The sequence below is a fragment of the Rhamphochromis longiceps genome, linkage group LG15 (assembly GCF_057381845.1).
Source record: "Rhamphochromis longiceps isolate RC_006_pf linkage group LG15, R_longiceps_female_GT1.1, whole genome shotgun sequence".
Classification (NCBI taxonomy): Eukaryota; Metazoa; Chordata; class Actinopteri; order Cichliformes; family Cichlidae; genus Rhamphochromis; species Rhamphochromis longiceps.
Window position 1 is genome coordinate 38,714,546 of NC_140571.1, and position 19,121 is coordinate 38,733,666.

Below are 19,121 nucleotides of genomic sequence, written 5' to 3' on the forward strand. Positions count from 1 at the left end.
CGTTCGTGTGTCTGAATAACAGTCACTGATTAGTGTGATGGCACTTAAATTATCGTGATAATAACGGCAAATATGTTCAACTGTAACTGCCGAACTCATGCACATTTAATGCAGATCTGTCAAATCTGATCAGTTACATCTCTCTGCAGACTTTTTTAATTCCACAGTGGCCATTTTGACTTGTCACAGTAGGGAAAGCACTGGTGCATTAATGATGGCTGAGGGGAGAGGCTCTACTTTTGCAGATGCTGGTTCGCTGTATTTGCTTACTGGCATTCTTCGTGGAACTGCGTCACAGTAGTTCCCTACTGTGACATGTCAAAATGTCAGCCATGAAAAGCGTCTGTTGGTGTCAAGTGTGGGCATTTGGGTTGATAGTGTGGCTCAGATGAACAAATGTCTAAGATTTTCTGCTTAAATAATATGAAATTGGTCCACAATGGTTAAAAAAAAACTATAGAAAGTCTATAGTAAAAGGAGGACTTGTAACCATGGCAACCTAGTGGGTAGCACATTCAGAGAGTTCTAAAGATAAACACAAAATATTCTTAAATCTTGTGGCCTTAACCTAGCCAAAGAGTGAGCCAAATCTTTACTTAAACTTGAAATCTAAACGTAAAAATGAAATCTATTAATAAGCGAATGAAATAACCTCAGAGGACTCACGTGCACTCTCCTGCTCTTTTTTTACAGAGGACCTTCTTCCACCAGGCTTCCCTAACATTGACATGGGGCCTCAGCTCAAAGTAGTGGAGCGCACTCGAACAGCCACCATGCTCTGCGCCGCCAGTGGCAACCCTGACCCGGAAATCACTTGGTACAAAGACTTCCTGCCGATTGACCCCACTGCAAGTAATGGGCGAATCAAACAGTTACGCTCAGGTAAGGAAAGCTAAAGCATTGTATTGCTGCTCTGGTTCCTTCTTACTAATGTGAGCCCTCGTTTAATTTCCCAGAACATTTTCGACGGCACGTAACATTGATGTTTTTGCTGTTTTGTGTAAGCTAATGTATGTGTAATGCCCAGTATTTCCTTTTCTGAAGTCAATTATTTTCTCAAAGTGCCACTGAGAACACATGTTCATTTCTCTAGTTTGGGAATGCTAATTATTTCAACAGCCTTTACTTTAATCTGTGACTCGAGAATTCATTCAGCTCTAAATGTATAATCATTACATTGTGCTAAATGTTATGCTAAACAAATGAAAATCACCCAAAAAGGTTTTTTAAATGTGTTGGATGTTGGTCTAATAAATGGAGAAGAGGCACAAAGTTTTAAAGTAAAGCACACAAGCTCTTGTACATGTTAATATAACTGTTGGTCATCATCCAGTAGCTGGTGAGGGAGATGATGTTTTAGAGTGTAACAATGTAGAATGAGGTCAAAGGATTCACAACAACTGTGTCAGGACACAATAAGAGCAAGGTCCATCTTCTACACACTCAGTGGTGGATATGTTGTCTTGTTCCCATTGATTAAACCCCACTGAGAGGCCCAGTAAAGCAAAGTCTAATTATATAGCTAATTAAGTGCAGGCCCGCAGGTGGCTCAGGGCAACAAGGGGTAGATATTTTAGGTCGATGATTTGTCACCATTCGAAAAATCCAATGACTTGTTTGTGTTGTTGTTGCGAATGTATATCTGGGTAGACGACACTAAATAAAGAGTGTGTTGTCATTCACTTCCTGTCCTAGTTGTGGTCCTCGAGAGCTATGTACACAAAGTAATCAATTGGTCAACTAGCTATTCATGCTGTACCTTACAGAGCAAGTTCACAGTTCTGTATTTTTTATTGGTTCCTCTTTAAATTATTAGTGTCTTCAATTTTGAAGCAGATTGAATTTTAGAATTTTTTAAATTTCAAATTGAGTCCATGCCTTGTCTTGTAATTTCATTACATTCTTGCAGGGTTTTTTATTTTTTCTTATTGGTCACTCACTAGACTCCTGTGCAACTGTTGACAAGGATATAAATCATGTGAAACATGGGCTATATTTAGTACCAAGTATTGGTACAAGCACTGCCCCTCCTGCTGCATAAAAGCCAAATTTTTATGATGATGTATTTATGTCATGAAATTCTTTTTAAATATGTAAGTTAAATTTCATGCCATGAGTTGCTATTTTTTTTTTTACATTCCAGATATTCAAATTAAGCAGTAACAAATAGAAATGTGCACTGAAAGATTTAATTGCACAGTTACGATCACATTTTGAATTATTGTTGTTTGTTTCTCACGAGTATCCGGCAAGGGTAGGGTTTTTTTTTCTCTCCACCAGTATTTTCTTTAGTCATACTGTATTATACTCATGTCGAGGGCCAGCTTCTCTCAAAAAAAAAATTCAATTACCTAGTAACCTTGTTAACATGGCTTTTTGAGTTTTGTGCCTCTCTGGATAATCCACAGAGAAATTCAGCTTGGCGTCTATTGTCTAATCTCTGTACCATCTGTCTTTATTTGTTTCATGATTTTTCAATTGTCTTTGTTTGTCCTGTTTAACTGAAACAGAGCTGTTTACTCGTCATTGTTTTTCTGAATGTTTTGTCCATATTTGTGTCTGAAACTCAGATGTGCGTCTGTCCACATCGCAGAGTCTTCAACACGTTTTATGTCATTTTGACCTTTAACACAATTAAAAAGCCCCAACGAGAAACAAAATCACAAGCCAATTAAAAAATGGAAAATTGCACTAATTGTGATATTTTACAACTAAAAATAAAATAACATAACTTTTTAATAATAAAAAAGAAATCCTCTAAATGTGTTCATAAATTATAAATAAAATGCACTGTGATTACATCTCACTGTAATAAAAACTGCTAACAATGCTGCGGTGGGACAAAACACCAAACCAAACTTTAGCCCTTGGAAAGTCACATTGAACCTTATCTTAAATAAACTATGTTTTTTTCTTTTCCTATTTATCTGTTCTTTCTTTGCTATTTTCAGAAACCTTTGGTAAGTGTCTTGCAAAGCTCAGCAAACCAGCCCACTGTCCTTGAAGCACATGGCATATTTATACTACTGTCCAGAATGCATGATTTCGCTGCTCCTCCTCCACCCTTTCCCTCCAATTCCACGTTCCCTATTTTTTCTTTCTGTATAGCCTTCATTTTTCTTTACCCTACTCCTCTTGGTTTCAACTATATATTCTTTCACCTCAATACTACAACTGGATTTATAGTAGAAAGACACAGAATGTGTTGAGGAAGCATCATGATTCACCTAGCAGCATATTTTCTTAAGCAGCAAGTCTTTTGAGGTAGCGTCATACTTCATGATAAAGGTAACATGCATGGTAGGTCGTATAAACAGTCCAATTTGGACCCTGTCCACATTATTTTAGTACATGTATCCATGGGATTCCAAGATTACCTCAGAAGTAACGGTATATGAAGTTACCTTTAAGATTTATCCCATTTACAGCAAGACAAGAGGCCCTAAGTAAATAACTGGAATCCAACGCAGTCATTTCTTTGCAGCCTGAAGCATTTCTGGGCTTCTTAAAGGGATATATAGCAGGCACGTTTCTCCAGCAATGCACATTGCTTACTGATTTATCTAACCTGTTTTACTTGAACCTCTGTGCTTACAATAAAGCATTGCTTCAAAAGCATTCCTTGAAGGTGCAGCGAGTACTGTCAGGGGCTTGAATTCTTAAACATCAGTGCAGAACTTCTGGAATGCGTATTCCAACCCTAACTGGTGCTGCGTAAACCCTCTGGTCTTAGCCAAATATTTTGTCAGGAGAGCATTCTTCTTCTCTTGCCAGATTGGCCCTCTGCTTCACTACTTAACAAATGTCTTGCTCAGACTTTATTGCCCAGACTAGAGGCCAACTGATAGCCTCCTGACTTACGAAATATTTGCAAAAGATATACCCAGTCACTTCAAGTTGGATGTGTTTTACAGAAATTTCAAACTATACGTGCAAAAAGGAGGGGAGACAAGGAAATTACTTTCCCTTTTTTCAGTACCATAGCTCTTATACGGTTATGTTAGCTTTGGGGGCTTGCTTTTATTCTATAGCTCTTCTGCTGGAAAGCTCAGCGGTCAGACAGGATTTATGGTGATTTATGGCTTGAGCCCCCTAGGCTGCCATCTTCTCATCCCCTTAGCTCTTCTAGTAGCCATCTTTGGTCCCTAATAACTTTTTCTTTTTTGCATTTATAAATGCACTTAAGAAATCCCCAAAACAGAAAACATGTGACAGCCTCAGCCTCCCCTCCAACTTCTTCTGATGTGCTGATCACTGTTGACAGTTTCTGGGGCCTCTCTGTTTGCATCAGGCACACTCTCAAGCCTTGGGGGGGGGGGGGGGGGTGTAACTCTGGTGGGCCCTCTGCCATAAACGGTGGTTAAAGGGGAAAAGGAAGGGGAGAGAAGCAGGAGAAAGGAGACCATGGAAAGTGAGCCAAAGTCCATCATTTCAAAAACTTTCCCAGCTTCCAGCTTCTGCAAAGAATCTATATTTCCTTCTATTTGGCCTTCATCTTTAAATCATGAAATGTGAATGTTGATTTAAAGTGTTTGCGCTCCCAAAAAAAGGAAAAGATACGGAAAGACGGAAATAGCATCACCACTTGGATGTATTACCGTTGTTTCCAACATAGCTGATTAGCTGACAGACTGGTTCCTTATGTTCCAGTCCCTGCTTTGCTGTCAGAAGCGATATTTGCATCAGGGTTTCCAGAGGACCTCCTACAGAGGTGTGTAGGGAGCTTGACATTTCTTCTTATCTTCCTATGTCTCCAGACCTCAGGCCCTCCCTAGCCTTGTCAGCCAGAACAGATTAACTGCGGGGCACAATGACAGTAAGAGGATGGGCAAAAGTGTTCTAAAGATTTATGTCCTTCCTATAATAAAGGCTCAAAATCAGGACCGTGACATTAGATGGCACTTTTAAGCATATATTGAGCTTAGTTAGAGTTGCATGTAACAGGTAAACACTCAAATCCAGTGTCATCAAAGCTGCTGTGAAGAGAGTGGCTCGAACCTCTGCAGGGGTCGTAACAACAGCTAGGTTTTCCCTCCGGCCTGCTGTGACACCACCAGGATCCGAGGCTAGTGTCTGTGGTGACGAGAAGGTCAGCCAGACGCCCTCTTGAGGGTGGCCAGACTCTGACACTCTGCCAATCACGCAACCCTATTTGCCCCCCCACACAGATGTGTAACATCTCTGGCCAGAGACAATCTGGCCATCTGGTTACAGACTTTAATAATTTTTGAAAAAGATATTCAGAGGATTGTTTAACAAAACAGCTGGGGTGTTCTGTGGAAAAAAATAATGCCACATTTGATAATATGAGGAAGACAGCGGCATGTTGAGATATATTTAGGTCATTGTCACCCTAATCTGATCAACCCCTGGCTGACCAAAGCTTAGATGGGAAGCTTATGGCCATTAGGTTGCATGCCCGTAATACAGGTGGATTTGCCGTTGTAATTGAATATTGGCTGGCCTTGTGGACCCAGCCTGCCTGGCCTTCCTCAACAAAGTTTTAGATTTTCATTCTCATGCCTTTTTATATTCACAAATTAGAAATTGCAAACCACTACAAACCAAAGAATCGCATTTGTTTTCACTCTGTGTGTATTTGTTTCTCCTTTATCCACCATCCTCCTCATTTAACTTATTGTTTTCATCTCCTTCTCAGTTTTTTGTCACACTGGCCTTCATAAGATCCTCCCCTTTTTAAACCTGCTTTATTAACCTTAACCTTACTCTAACCTTAACCTAACTTTGACCTTAACCTCTAACCTTCAACTAGTAACCTCTTAACTCCCGACTAAAATCCATCTGAGCTAAAGCAAGATAAACCAGCTTCCTGCAGCCTCTAATCAAACTCTAACTTTATAACAACGTAACCTTCCCAGCCCCATTTTCCTTTGTCTTGTGATCACCTATATTTATATGGTCTCCAGAGTTATTGCAGAAATGAATAAATTGTCACTTTGATTTTGCCTGGTTTTTCAATGACTCTTAAGTGATCACCGTGGCACAGTAACACTGTTTGTGGCTACAAAACGTTGAGTCTTTACAGACTAGGCAAATCTAGAACATAAGAGATACCCTGATTTTCCACTTTAATCACAATGTGAATAAATGTAGCAATAAATTAAACTCCAGTACAGTAAATGTCAACAAATGCTTATGTTAAAAACATAAATGTAAACTTTTTGATGTAGAAATATATAACATAGTCCAATAGAGCAAAAAGGAGCATTGTAAACCAGGCAGAACTTCAAACTCAGTGACTGAATCCTAATTGCTGGTATCACGAAAGATGGCACAAAAATGTAATAATCTGACCGGAAGGTGCTGAACATTTTCACACCCCTCGTTGCACTGTAAAAAGTATGGAAAATGCAGGGCTGAGATTATATTTTTAAAAAATCCAACAGATTTATAAAACTATGTGTGCATTTCAAAATCAACAGAAACAGTTCCAGTTTCACTGCAGTTTCACTGTCAGCTTAATAAAGCTATAAATATGCCTGATTCTGTTTTATATGCCTTAGTCATTGTGCAGCCCCACAACCATCACTTTGTAATCAAGCTTCTTCCACTACTCATTAGACCTGTCAGTAACAGTGGTGGGAAAAACAAGGTGTAGTTAAACAGACCCTCATGATGTCAACATATAACAGTCCAAAAGCAGAACAAGTGTCCGTAACACTGCCGAGGAAAAATGTCACACTCGGGAAAATATCATCAAAACTTACTTAAACAGATCCTCTGTATTTTCTCTGGGCAGTATGCATGACTGCATGCCTATACATGGGCCAAACCTCAAATGTTAGGCTCAGTGGATAGTGAGAACCCTTGATCCTTAGCCCTGTGGGTGCAGGCAGTCTATGCCAAGTAGGAATAACCAAGGGCACATTGTTGCCATGAGTCATCCTTTGATTTTAAAAATGCAGACTAAGAGAGAAGCAATACTGCGGATACACACACAAAAGCAAACAAACTCTAAAACTGGGTGAAAGAGAGAAAATTAATAGAGCCGCTAAAGCAAGAAAACAAAAAGGAATTATAAAAAACAGTCAAGAGTGGAAGGACAGTTTAATTTGAATTTGAAGGGGTTTAAGTTAAGCTGGCTCCCCTTCCCACACCCAAAGCTGTGCCTGTAAGGGAAGCATTTTACAATGCAACATTTCAAACTACACTTAAAAAGCCCACCGGCCAGTGACTGGATAAGCTCAATATTTTATTGTCCCTAATGGGACATTTGGCTTGCAGTCAGCCACGTAACACAATACAGCCTCACAATAAACAAAGATAGAGAAACATACAACTCGCAGTGAAATGAAACAATTGGAAAAAGCAGGGAGATTGAATGACTGGGGATATGGGATGAAACTTGAGGTAAAGAGCCTATCTGTCACAGTTAAACAGGTTTATGACTTGTAGGATAAATAAGAACTTCAGCCTGTGTGATTTAACTTGCGGTTGCCTGAAGGCACAACCTGAAATTCTTGCTCAGTGGAGATTCTTCCTCCGCTTTTAACATGTTAAGGTTCAATGCTAATGTGGATGCTCAGTACTGAATAGTTGCAGTTTTTACGGACACCTTGTTCAAGTTCAGCTGGCTGGAAAAACGCCGCAGGAGCATAACTTGTCAACCTAAGAAACCAAACCTCTCGTGCTTGCCTCATCACCCTAAGTTACAGCCACGACCGAAGGCCAAAAAGACAGCAGTAGGTTAGCGCGATAAAACTCCCCATTGTTTTGTGATACCGGCAGTTAGATTGTTCTTTTTCTTTTAGCCCCCTTATATGTACAAGATTACCCAATGGTTTAATCGCCAAGTTTGAGTGACCCATCTAACCCAAACACCTCCTCTAACTATTACTAATATTAACCTTGAATTTCACTGATGTTGTGTCTTCATTTTTGTGTCTCCTCCAGTGGGTACCCCGATTCGAGGTAAGATGCTTAACCATCACGATAAAAACAGGAGAAAAATAAAAGACTTTAACTGACACATAATCAAATATAACCACTTCTAATTCCGCCAAAGTGAATAAATATGGGAAATAATCAGGGCTTTCCTGGTTTTAAAAAAATTACAACCGTTTTCTCTTCCCGCTGTCATTAAGACCCCATTTGTGTTCGTGTTCTGTGTCACATTCGTCATGTATGTTTGATACTCCCATGTTTAATGTCAACACTGATGTGCTATTCTTCCACCTGTGTGTGTGTGTCAGTGTGTTCTGTGTTTGTATCTTCCTGTTAATATTAAAAATCAGGAAACTTTAGATTAAAAGAGCAAACAGATGAATGGTGAGGCCTGTGAGCTCTGCTAGGAGTTGTGTTGGTTTTCCTTTAGTTTTTTTTTACCTCTGACAATAAAGTTTTAGGTCATCAACAAGTTCATGGCAGAATGGTTGTTAAAAACAGTTTTTTCCTCCAGCCCTGCTTTGATATCCTCCTCATTTGTGCATAAACCGCAAGGACGCTAACCTCATCTTATATTTGAATGCACCTCCCTGAAAAAGATAAGATATCAGGGGCAGCAAAAGTTACAAAAGTTGCTTTAATTCCCTCATGTTACTCTATGGGATATAAACCTATAACTGCAAATTTAGGAAGGCTGCTGAGAAAATGCCAGCATGGGCATCCTTTTAACATACAAAAGAACTGCTTGTATAACTTCAGAGGATGAATAGATGAATGGAAGGATATCAAGGTAAGAATGGAAGGACACAGGTGTGAAGCGGTGTGACTCCTGTGAATTACACAAAGGCTTTGTTCAAATAATTCTTCTTCTCCCCTCATTTTTTCCCCCGGACATTTTAACTTTCCTTTGTAATTATCTATCCCACTTTATAACTGAAACATTCAGTCTCGGTTGATTCAGCGGGGTTGTTGTTAAACGCTTTTGTTCCACAGGCTGAGCAGGTGAGTGAATATCTCAGTTTCCCATGGTTGTCCATGTAAGCAAGGGGATGAATTCAGCTCGTGTTTTTGATTTATATATTTATTTATTCCCCTGAGTTCCCTGATGAAGATAAGTGGAAGAGCATGGATGGATGTATGGATGGATTTAGATGTTATGATAAATAAGGGGAAAACCCCACAGTAGGTCCAGAGGTCCTCCATCCTCAATCGTTTCACACAACCAGTGCATGGAAATATTTTAAACGGTACCATGTTGTCACACATATTAAAGCACATCACAAGAGTCGGCAGTCCAACACAGCCAATCCAAGCCCTCCCTGCATCTTCTCGGTTAATTAAGAAGGCCTCATAAATCATATTGTGACAAATGTAACTTGTGAACTCTGCATTTGCATAATGACTTAAGCAGCTTGAAAAAGACGATTTTTCACCCATTGCCAATACTGACCTGCTGTCAGGAGTGTATGCCGCATATGTAATTACAAAACAAATTGGGTAGGAGTTGGAGGTGGACTAAAATTATAATAGAAGACTGAGGCATTTGAGAATGACATGTTCATATGGACCTATGAACATGCAGGTGTTCTGTGTACAGATCTTTAGGGAAAGCATTGTTGTCTCACTGCCGAGTCGTTTCTATTTCACTCTGTGATAGAGTTGATTCCCATAATTTACAATTTCAATTAATTTTAGTTCCATACGAAGCCGTGCAGGTGCCAGCCATGAGGTAAGCGATCGCTGTATAGGTAGCTCTACTCCCTACCTGCTTCATTACTAATTTCATGGGAGCGTTACAAGCCACCAGATGGGCTCTGACAACAGTGGCATCACACGTGGAGCCTCATGCTGGTGCGATCACAGCATAATGACCTTGGGGTGGTGGCAGAGCGTTGCGGAGTGACAGCCAGGACACAGACAGAGGGGAGAGACAGTGAGAAAATGGCAAGTCCAGACTTGGCTGCCATGTAGCGCTACTGGCTTCTTCATTTATGCAGTTATTAAAGCTGCGGGTACACAGCTGAAGTCTGTAACTTCCAGCGTGTTGTCATTTATAGCTGCAAACAGAATTGATGTCCCATAACTCAGCAGTTCTTTGTTAATTGTGCAGTTCTGTTTTCTGAAACAGCTGTTACAAAACTTAAATTAACCAGCAGTTTGTGAAAATGAAAAACAAAATTTTGGTTTGCTTTGGTTTGGGTTTTTTTGCTTTATACACCTCAGCCGCAAAAGGTTGATGGGGAATTATCGTCGGGTGGCCAGGCGAATAGTGTGGACACCCAAGGTTGTGAATGTGATAACAATAGGTACAGCTACTAAAGATCTCAAAAGATTTTGAACTCAGGGTCAGGTCAGAGGACAGCATTTCTGAAAAGCACCTAGGTTTTTCACATTTAAACCATAGGTGCATCTACTTGAGGGGTAGCACTGGCTACCCTTAGAATTTTTTTTTCAGGTGTGGCCTGAATACCTTTCTCAGTTATTAAACACATGTCTTTATGTGTTTGCACTTTTATATGGTAAGCATACAACATTTGAAAAAGCTGTCAGTAGAAACTGAGGCATTAAAGTTTTATTGGGATTGCAGTCTGCACTCTTCTGTGCATTCAGATGAGTTTAATGCATGTACTAGTGAGGTTATTGTGTTTGTGTGTCCGTTCATACAGTAAGGTGCTAATTTGGGGTGTTAGTGAGAGCTGGCCAGCCGTTTTGTTCACCGCCTAAACAAATCTATCAAATCCTGCTGGAGCACACTAATTGAATTACACAAATGGGACTTTGGGGGGGGGGGGCACACATGGCAAAGCTGCTACAAAGCAGCGACTGGGGTGGGCAGACCACAGCTTTAGGCACTTTCTGAAATTAATCAACCATGCTGGCTCCTCCTCGCCCTCCTTTTATCCCCTCATCTGTCTTTTTGTTTTTCTATGCCTGTCTGTCTTTTTAACTCTTCCTCCCACCCTTCTTTTATTTTTATGGGGTTTTTGGGGGCTCTTTTTTTTCACTTCACCTCTCATAAAGGAGAATTTTGTTCCACTCATTTTCTCTTCTTTTCCACATCTCAGTTTGTGATTTTTTTTTTCCACCCAGTCTTCATATTTTTTACCATCAGACCTTGCCATTTGGTATGTTCTGTGCTTGTTAGCTACAAAAAAGGACAATGAAGTCTGTGAAACATCTGAATGGTCCCTGTCTGTGAATAAGATAGCTCTCTAACCTTGACTTCTAGACAAATCTAGTCTGCTTTTAAGTTATCGTTCTAAAATGATCAAAATTGGCATAAACTGAATAGGACAGCAAAATATATCTGCTTTTAACAGTTTCTCAGCAAGAGTGTTTGTCCCTGAATCAAAAACATGTGTTTGATGAACCTCGTCTAGGCAGTCTTCTTTGTTATCGCACCTTGGCACCTCAGTCCTCTTCTTCAGGTCAGCCTGCAGCATGTGGCACTTTTAACCAGGGCAGCCGTCACAGCTGGGACGAATGCTCCATTACAGCCTTCTTTATCAAATGAATGAAGGCAGTAAACTTGCTGCAAGACAGTCAGAGTGAGCAGCAGGGGAGGTTGGAGGTTGTGGGTCTTTGTGGTCACTCAGACTTAGAAGATCGATCAACCTGGATAACTGACGTCATTAGGAGACTTAGCCACTTTTTTCTCCTTAATGCTGACCTTAATAGTGTGCCATGCATTAATCACTGAGTAACAGACAGAAGGGTATCTTTTACTGCTCTGACCTAGTAAAACATGAATTATAACTCAGCAGAGGCAGTTTACTAATGATTATTGTAGCTGTTGAGCGGACAGCCGGAGCTCTGATCCATTCCCAGTACAGCTCACATAGTGTCCTTGAAAAGTCAAGTGTCCTTTTTAAATGTCCTTAAATTAGAGAGCAAAGAAATAAAGTGGTAACCACACAGTAGTTCTGTATTATGCTGGGCTGGAGTTAAAGTTGTGCACTTACAATATCTATTTATTTATCTATTGCTATGAAAAGTGGCATCACTCAAATGGTTAATCTGTATTCAGGACAGGACAAAACATTAAAAACAACATTTTTTTCTGTAGTAACTGGAACCGCAGCAGTGATAAACCTGCAAAAACTGATTTTGTAACTGGAGTAAAGTACGGTTTTTGTTTGCAGATAATATATAAAGTAAAAGTACCCATGGTTTTTGTTCATGCAGACATGATTAGGAGCAGATTAGCACTAACACGAGTATTTTCTTTTCTGAAAAAAAACCTGTGATCTGTGTAGTTACAGCAGTTTTTATTTGTGATAAGGATTAATAGCTGGAGACAAGGAAGCCGTGGCATTAAGACCCCATATAGGATAAATTTAATAAGCATGTGAGCAACACTATAAATTGTTGTGTTTATCAGTAAACACCAAGTGTTTGAACAGACCCGGTGCGTGTTTTTCTTTGTGTTATGTTTGCGAAAGATAATTTTCAGCATTTATTTCATTTCTTGTGCCACTGGCCACTCGCACAACAGGCTGGCAGAGCAGACAGAGCGCATTATGCAAAACACAGAGCGCAGCCATTTAAAGAAACAACACACAAAAAGAGAAGTGATAGGAACAAAAAGACACGTGGGTCTTGGTTTCTTGTGTGCACACATGCATGCTGCAGCTCCAGATAGGTCATCAAAAACATTTGTTGTCTTTATACCTTAATATTATCTGGTCTTAGACTGCCTGCCTTGTCACTGGCCATTGCAAAAAAGTAATATTATTATTTTTTGCTTCCTCTTTATGTGGTGAGATAATTTAAATGAACTAAATCATTTACAAAAGAGCAAGCCATAGCTCAAGGAAAATGTATAGCAAAACGAACACGAAAAACTGTATTTAGCCCCGATTTTCAAAAGGCAAAGTCACAGAGTCAAACGGGGTTTTTAGTGTTTTCTTCCTAGAATTTTTAAGAAATACATTTTCTCAGAATCATGGGAGGCCTGGAGGCTATCCCAGCTGTAATAGAGCAAGTTATGACAACTTTAAGACAGAAGCTAATAAATAGTGTATATTCCCCCTTCTCTGACATTGTCCCTGTACATTTTTTTTTCTTTCGCTTCCTTTCCTTCATTTGCTTCTCTGCTTTCAAGCATCTTGTGCTTGCCTTTCTCTCCTCCCGAACTTTTTCTCCCATGTTCTGCAACTAGAAAGACTCTTTTGTGTGTTCTTCAGAGCTTCATATTGAAATAATAGCTCGAATGTGTAATGAAGCCAGTAGGGGCTTGGAAACAATAGATAATCCTACCTAGCATGGTGTCTTGGAGCAAATGAAACTCCCCATCTTCTCTCAAAGTGTATTTTTTCTCTCTTTGCACTCCCCTCTTTGCCAGAAAGTTGCAAACAACACCAAATGTTGTTAATAGTTGGCTCTCAGTGCATCATTGAGATATCGGTGGTCATATTTTGTTTACTGTCAAATTACACGTGATAGATTGATATTTATTTTTTACTAGAGGAAAATGATCAGTAGCCGCCGACAGCACGTGACATAGAACATCACTTGTTATTCAACCGTGTGGTAACAGTTAACAACGAGGGGCTTCCAGCGATTTTATAATTCAGCGCAGTGAGTGAGGGTGACAAGCCGCTGGCAGAGCTTTCTGGAAGCGTCCACCTGGAGTTGAACTTCACACAGTCCTTACTTTGTGGTCTCCCTTGTGCCGAGGCACTCAGCTTCTGAGCACATTCCAACCCACCTGCCACCGCGCTGGCATTTGCTGTTCCAAGTGCACATCAAACAAATCCAAATCAGATGCTTGCATAAACCCACGGCGAAGACTGTGCCACCTGCACTCTGCAGGTAGATTTTTTTCATTTGGTTCACGAGCTGTGTGCCAGGAACAGTTTCCCCGTGAGGGATGAGGATGATCTGAGTTTTAGATTGAAATGAAGAGATGCTAAAAAGAAAAAACAAAAAATAGAGCGCCATAGATTGCTGTGGCTTCGTGTCTTTATTATTGTTTTGAAAAGCAAAAACTGACCCAAAGGTATAAAATAGTCATGAGGGAAAGTGAGTTATCTTTATAATTAAGCAGGATCAATGATCTCATTTGTGGCACAGCTGAAGCACCTTATTAGGCCAACGTTCCAGAATAGTAGCCTTGTTCAACACTGTGTTCAATCTACTTTGCTGATGTGATGGAGTAGGTTATGGTATATTACAAAGCATCCAGGGAAGCTGCTGGCATATTGATGCTTCCTGGCTAAACGTTAACGAGCAATGGTGCTGTGTTTGTCAGAGAGGCCTCGGCTGCAATCTGTCTGCTGAGCCAGCCAGAAGCCCTAATGATATCATCAGGAAGTGCCGTCAACAGCAAGTGCCGTCAACAGCGCTCTAATGAGGAATGATCTGACGCCTGTTGTTTCACCTCCCTCCTTTGTCCCTTGCACCTTTTTCTTCAGTGTCGCCAGGCATTTCGGTTTACTGTATTTGCGTATAGTATATAAGAAGCACTGCCGGTGAGAAATAATGTCTGAAAGTAGCTCAAAGGCGTCTGTTTTCGAACGCATAATAATGACAATAAGCGAGAAAAGAATGGGGGTCAAAGAGAGTGGCACACAAAATAGAGTAAATGTATAAGCGATTAAAATGCTTAGGAATTCAAATAACTGAACAGCAATATTAAAACCTGAATATTAATAATAATAATGCTTTATTGTATGTATTCGTTTGCAAGGTTGTTTGAGCATTTGTCACAATTTTGATGAGTAGTTATCACATGATAGCAGATGGGCTGGAACGCTGTGGATGTGTGGACATTTTCTCATAAACTCTCCCCCTGCACCAGCGCACACATGCACACACACACTAACACACACACTCTCCTCTGGTGAGCGTTATGCAAAGGGTGATTTACTAATCTCATGGGGTTTACAAGACCATCTCAACACCCTTTCTCCATTACCTTTCAGCATCCTTACATCATTACTTTATTGCACTTTCTTTGTAAGCGATCTCACATCTTACACGAGTTGCATAAACCAGCCTACTGTAGCTACAAATCCAGTGTGACTGATTCAGTCCACATTTTTATTCATTTATTTCCCCCCTTCTTTTTAATCTGTGGATGGCTGAGTCTGGAGTGGAAGCCAGTTTGTCATGCCAATCTGCATAAGCATTGCGGAGAGAAGCAGATCTTGACAAAGTGGTCCTGAGAAATTCAAGATACCCACCATTAAGAAGATTGTCTGACTTCTTCATGCACTGTCACAGACAGATTGACTAATCATTTCCTCTCTGCTTCCTGTCTCTCTGTCTTTTTCCTTCTTTTTTTTCCTGCCTCTTTCCCTCCCCGTCTCGTCTTTGTTCAATGTCGTCGTTTTCCAGGTGCCTTGCAGATCGAGAACAGCGAGGAGACGGACCAGGGGAAGTACGAGTGTGTGGCGTCTAACGTGGAAGGCGTGCGCTACTCGTCCCCTGCTAACCTTTATGTGCGAGGTAGGGAGCAACCCGGTCAAAGAATCAGGCCAAGAAAACAAAACAAAACAGGAAGAATAATAAAGAAATAAAACATCTACCCATTCTAACTAAAATAACTTGACAGTGCAGCTCAGCCATAAATGGCATTACTGTTGAGCTTAACAAATGATAACTGCTTCCATTCTAGCCTAGTTGTATTTGCACCAAATGTATTTTGCAAAATAGTATTACCCAAGTAGTGTCAATATTTTAGCACTGATAGTATTGCCTGCCCGTAAATGTAATTTCATATGCACTGAAACTTCCAGATGTAAAACTATAATTGACCAACTAATGTTCTTCTCTGTTATGATGTTATGCTCCATTTTTTCTTTTAATGCCCTCCCCTACTCACTCGGAAGGAAATGTGTAGCACAACAAGCCGTATGTCTTTACTTTATCGGTTGTAAGACACCTTTTACCTGTAACTGTGTGCCCGATCAAATGTTTCCCGCGCTGTCAAAGTTGGAACCCAAAAAGAGTCCGGAAGGACGTCTTTTTGATTAGTTTTTTACAGGTAAAGGAGCACAACGGTAAGTCTGTCTTGATTGAGTGGCGAGGTATTATCGCCCGCCAATCAAAACCTCAACCCCTCAGCCTTCTCTAGATTTGGAGGAGGAGAACTGAGTAGGCTGCTCTGTTTAAAAAGAAAAAAAGATTATAAATAGTATACATCCTCTATTTCTTTGTCATGCTGCTCTGGAGCATAAATCCATAGTATTCCCATGTTTCTTCTTTGGTGTATTATCTATAAAGGCTTTTACAGTCAGTAGTAATTTTGGCTGGAATGTTCGAGCAAAGCGAAGATATAAAAAACGATCAGTCACAGGGAACATAGAGTTTCATAGGAAACAGACAATGAAGACAAAAGCGTACTCTCCACCACTAATGCTAAATGACAATGGATCCCTGTTGAGGGAGCTTTAATAAATTGAAGCAGATGCATTTCGGACGTGGTTTATTTATACTGTGCATATTAAATAAAAATGCCTCCGTATCTACTCAGTTTGTTCCCTCTGCTGTGTACCAAATAACTTTGTTCCCAATAAATAATTCACTACTCTGACATTATAAAATGGGTCAGGGAGCTGCTTTTTCATTATTATTGCTATTATCATACCCTGTGAAGTAGCAGCATAGGAAAGGGAAAAATTCCACTGTGAAGAGCTGAAGGTAAAAAAAAAGGGTTCATCAAGATTAGTTTCTGTTCTTGCCAGTGTTTATCCTGGAGGCGCATGCTGTCTCTTCTGTGATGCGGGCAATGTCAAGTAGCTATCCACCTTGCTAATACGTAGCATAGTAGGTGTTAAAAGGGTCATTGAAAATTCTAGTCAAGTACTCTACAGGCATCATTAAATACTGATGAATAATTATGGGAACACTTTGTTGACACAGCACTGGGATGTTCAGCAGCTCCTTTGGTCAAAACATATATATACATAAATATATATATTCCGTGATATCATTTCCAACAATTCATGCAGTCTCCATGAACACTGGCTCCATCAGCATGCCTTTAAAAGAGTACACAAGGGTCATAAATACTTAAGTACTTTCACGCTATGTAACACACTTGTTATGCTTTGATGGTGTCGACCTTTGTCTGTTTTCAGTTAACTTTTGTCAATCGATTCTTGATACTTGATGTTGACTATGTTTTGTTCACAAAGCAAAATGCACTTGAGATTAGCAGCTGCGGTAGGGACCAATTAAGAGCAGGAAATATATACATATATAAAAATCCTAAATTAAGACTGCAACCCGACTGAAGGCCCAACAACGGTGCTTCTGATTGGCTTCCAATGACATTTTTAGTGGGACTGCCTTAAACTGCAGCTGCTAATTTCATCCCAAACTGTGTCTTTTTTTTTTCTTCTTTTCAATCTCTCATTTGTTTTTTTTTCTCCTTTTTTGTTTTCTCTTGATTTTGTTTCCTTCTCTAATAAAAGCAAGTACGGCCGCAGCAGGAGCTTCTCCTCGTGGCTATAAGAAGCTTATGAAATTCTGAATTATGAGAATGGAAAGCTTGATGTGACTCCAGTGGCGCCTCACTTCCTTTTTTTTTCTTACCAGGCGACAGTGCGGCCACTGGGGTGAATCTGATTGTTTTGGTTCAAGTTTATTTACGGGGGTGGGGCAGGCAAGTGTACTTTCAAGACGGGTTTCACTGATAGCGGGGAAAGGGAAAAGGAGTGGAAAAAAGATGAAAGAAAAGGGAAATGTAGCTGCAGCTAAACACCTTGAGGTGGCTTTTTTTACTCTCTCTGTGTTTCCCCTATTTTTCTCTTCTCCTCATGTCATTGTGTTCTGCATCAACCCCTTTACATCCCTCAGAGCTTCGAGAAGGTTGGTGTGTTTTTTCTTTTTTACTTTTTTTAACCCACGTTAACAAATAATAAATTCAACATGTTGGAAAGAAAAATTTTTAGCTGTATTTGCCTATTTCAGAGCTCAATTGATTACTAATTTGAAGAGATACTAATCAGCTGATCCAAACTGCTAAATGATTATGAAAGAAATTTTGATTTCTTTTCAAAGGAAGAAATGATGAAAGCAAACCCGATTAGCTCGGGTCTTGTTAATTTACTTTTATGTTTGCATTGTGGGGCCTTTTCTCGTTTTGCATCCTTTGGTATTGCTTCTGCATCTAAAGGCTTTCTTGCATGTGCTGAGTGGAAATGCAGCGTGTGGAAATAACAGGACCTGTTGCATGATGGGAGAATGTAACTGCGCTTGCATGCCTCTTCAAAAGCCGTTTGGCCGCAGTGCTCTTATTGTTTCTGCATTCCTTTTTTTTCTTCAGTTCTCTTTCTTTGGTTTTGGTTGTATTTTCCCTAACACACCCCTTTTTGGCTTACTTTTTTTTTGTTTTTCCCTTTATTTCTTTATTTTTGTGTTGTGATTATAGTGTTGTGTTGTGCGTTTTCCTTTAGTTCCTTATCTATTGGTGACCCTTTTTTCTGTTAAAACATCAGTCTCTTTTTGTGGTTTATTTGTCGGTGAGATTTTTTTTTTCAAAAATGACGCTGCTCTGCTTCTTGGGTCTCGGAGTGCAAATGCAAATGTCGAATGAAATAATAAGTGTGTATACAGCCAGTGTTCCTGTCATCTTGTTTATAGCGATCCATTACTGGAAAAATTAGACCTGATTGGGCCTGATTGGCTTCCATGGTGATTTTAGACAGCCATTAAGGGATGCCATTTACAGTGTCGTGTGGATCAATAACAATATAATGAGTTTGACATCAAATTTGCTGTTGCTTAGCGGGTGCTCAGAGATACTTTTATTTTCAAATGGCGGCAGCTAGAATGTGATTGGTTTTGTTGAATGACTGCTGTTTGTGTTCCCTCGCAGTCATGACACTCCATCAAATTATAATCTATTATTCAAAAGCCCTCCTTCCTTTGTACACACACGCACACACACACTCCCTCTCTTTTCCTCATGGAATATTGATATCCAGGTTGATGAAGCTTCTAAAAAGCGCAAGAAAATGCGCCGTATTTGTATCTTTCATTCGTGTTATTGTCCTGGCACAAAAAGAAGAAAGTGCTAAATGAATTGGAGATCAATGCAAACGTTGTTTTCTGCTTAACTGTAGATTTGATTGGCTTTGTGCAATAATCAGATCTTTACTGAACTCCGTGTCACGCAATTTTGGGAACTCGTATATACATGTGCATTTCATAGCTCCGCTAGTCTCGAGAATATTTGAGATAGATCTACTGGGTTTTTTAATGGA

The 19,121-nt window shown here is 39.9% G+C and overlaps 1 protein-coding gene across 4 annotated transcripts in view; it reads left to right on the top strand.

Moving 5' to 3' along the window:
• The window catches only part of ptprsa (protein tyrosine phosphatase receptor type Sa), a 240,661-nt gene that overhangs the window by 144,297 nt on the left and 77,243 nt on the right, over positions 1–19,121 (top strand). For all 4 annotated transcript variants that reach the window (XM_085381289.1, XM_085381288.1, XM_085381291.1 and 1 more), the window contains 2 exons: positions 694–882; positions 15,247–15,357. In XM_085381289.1, the coding sequence (XP_085237415.1) occupies positions 694–882; positions 15,247–15,357 (300 nt within the window). The remainder of the gene's footprint in view (positions 1–693; positions 883–15,246; positions 15,358–19,121) is intronic.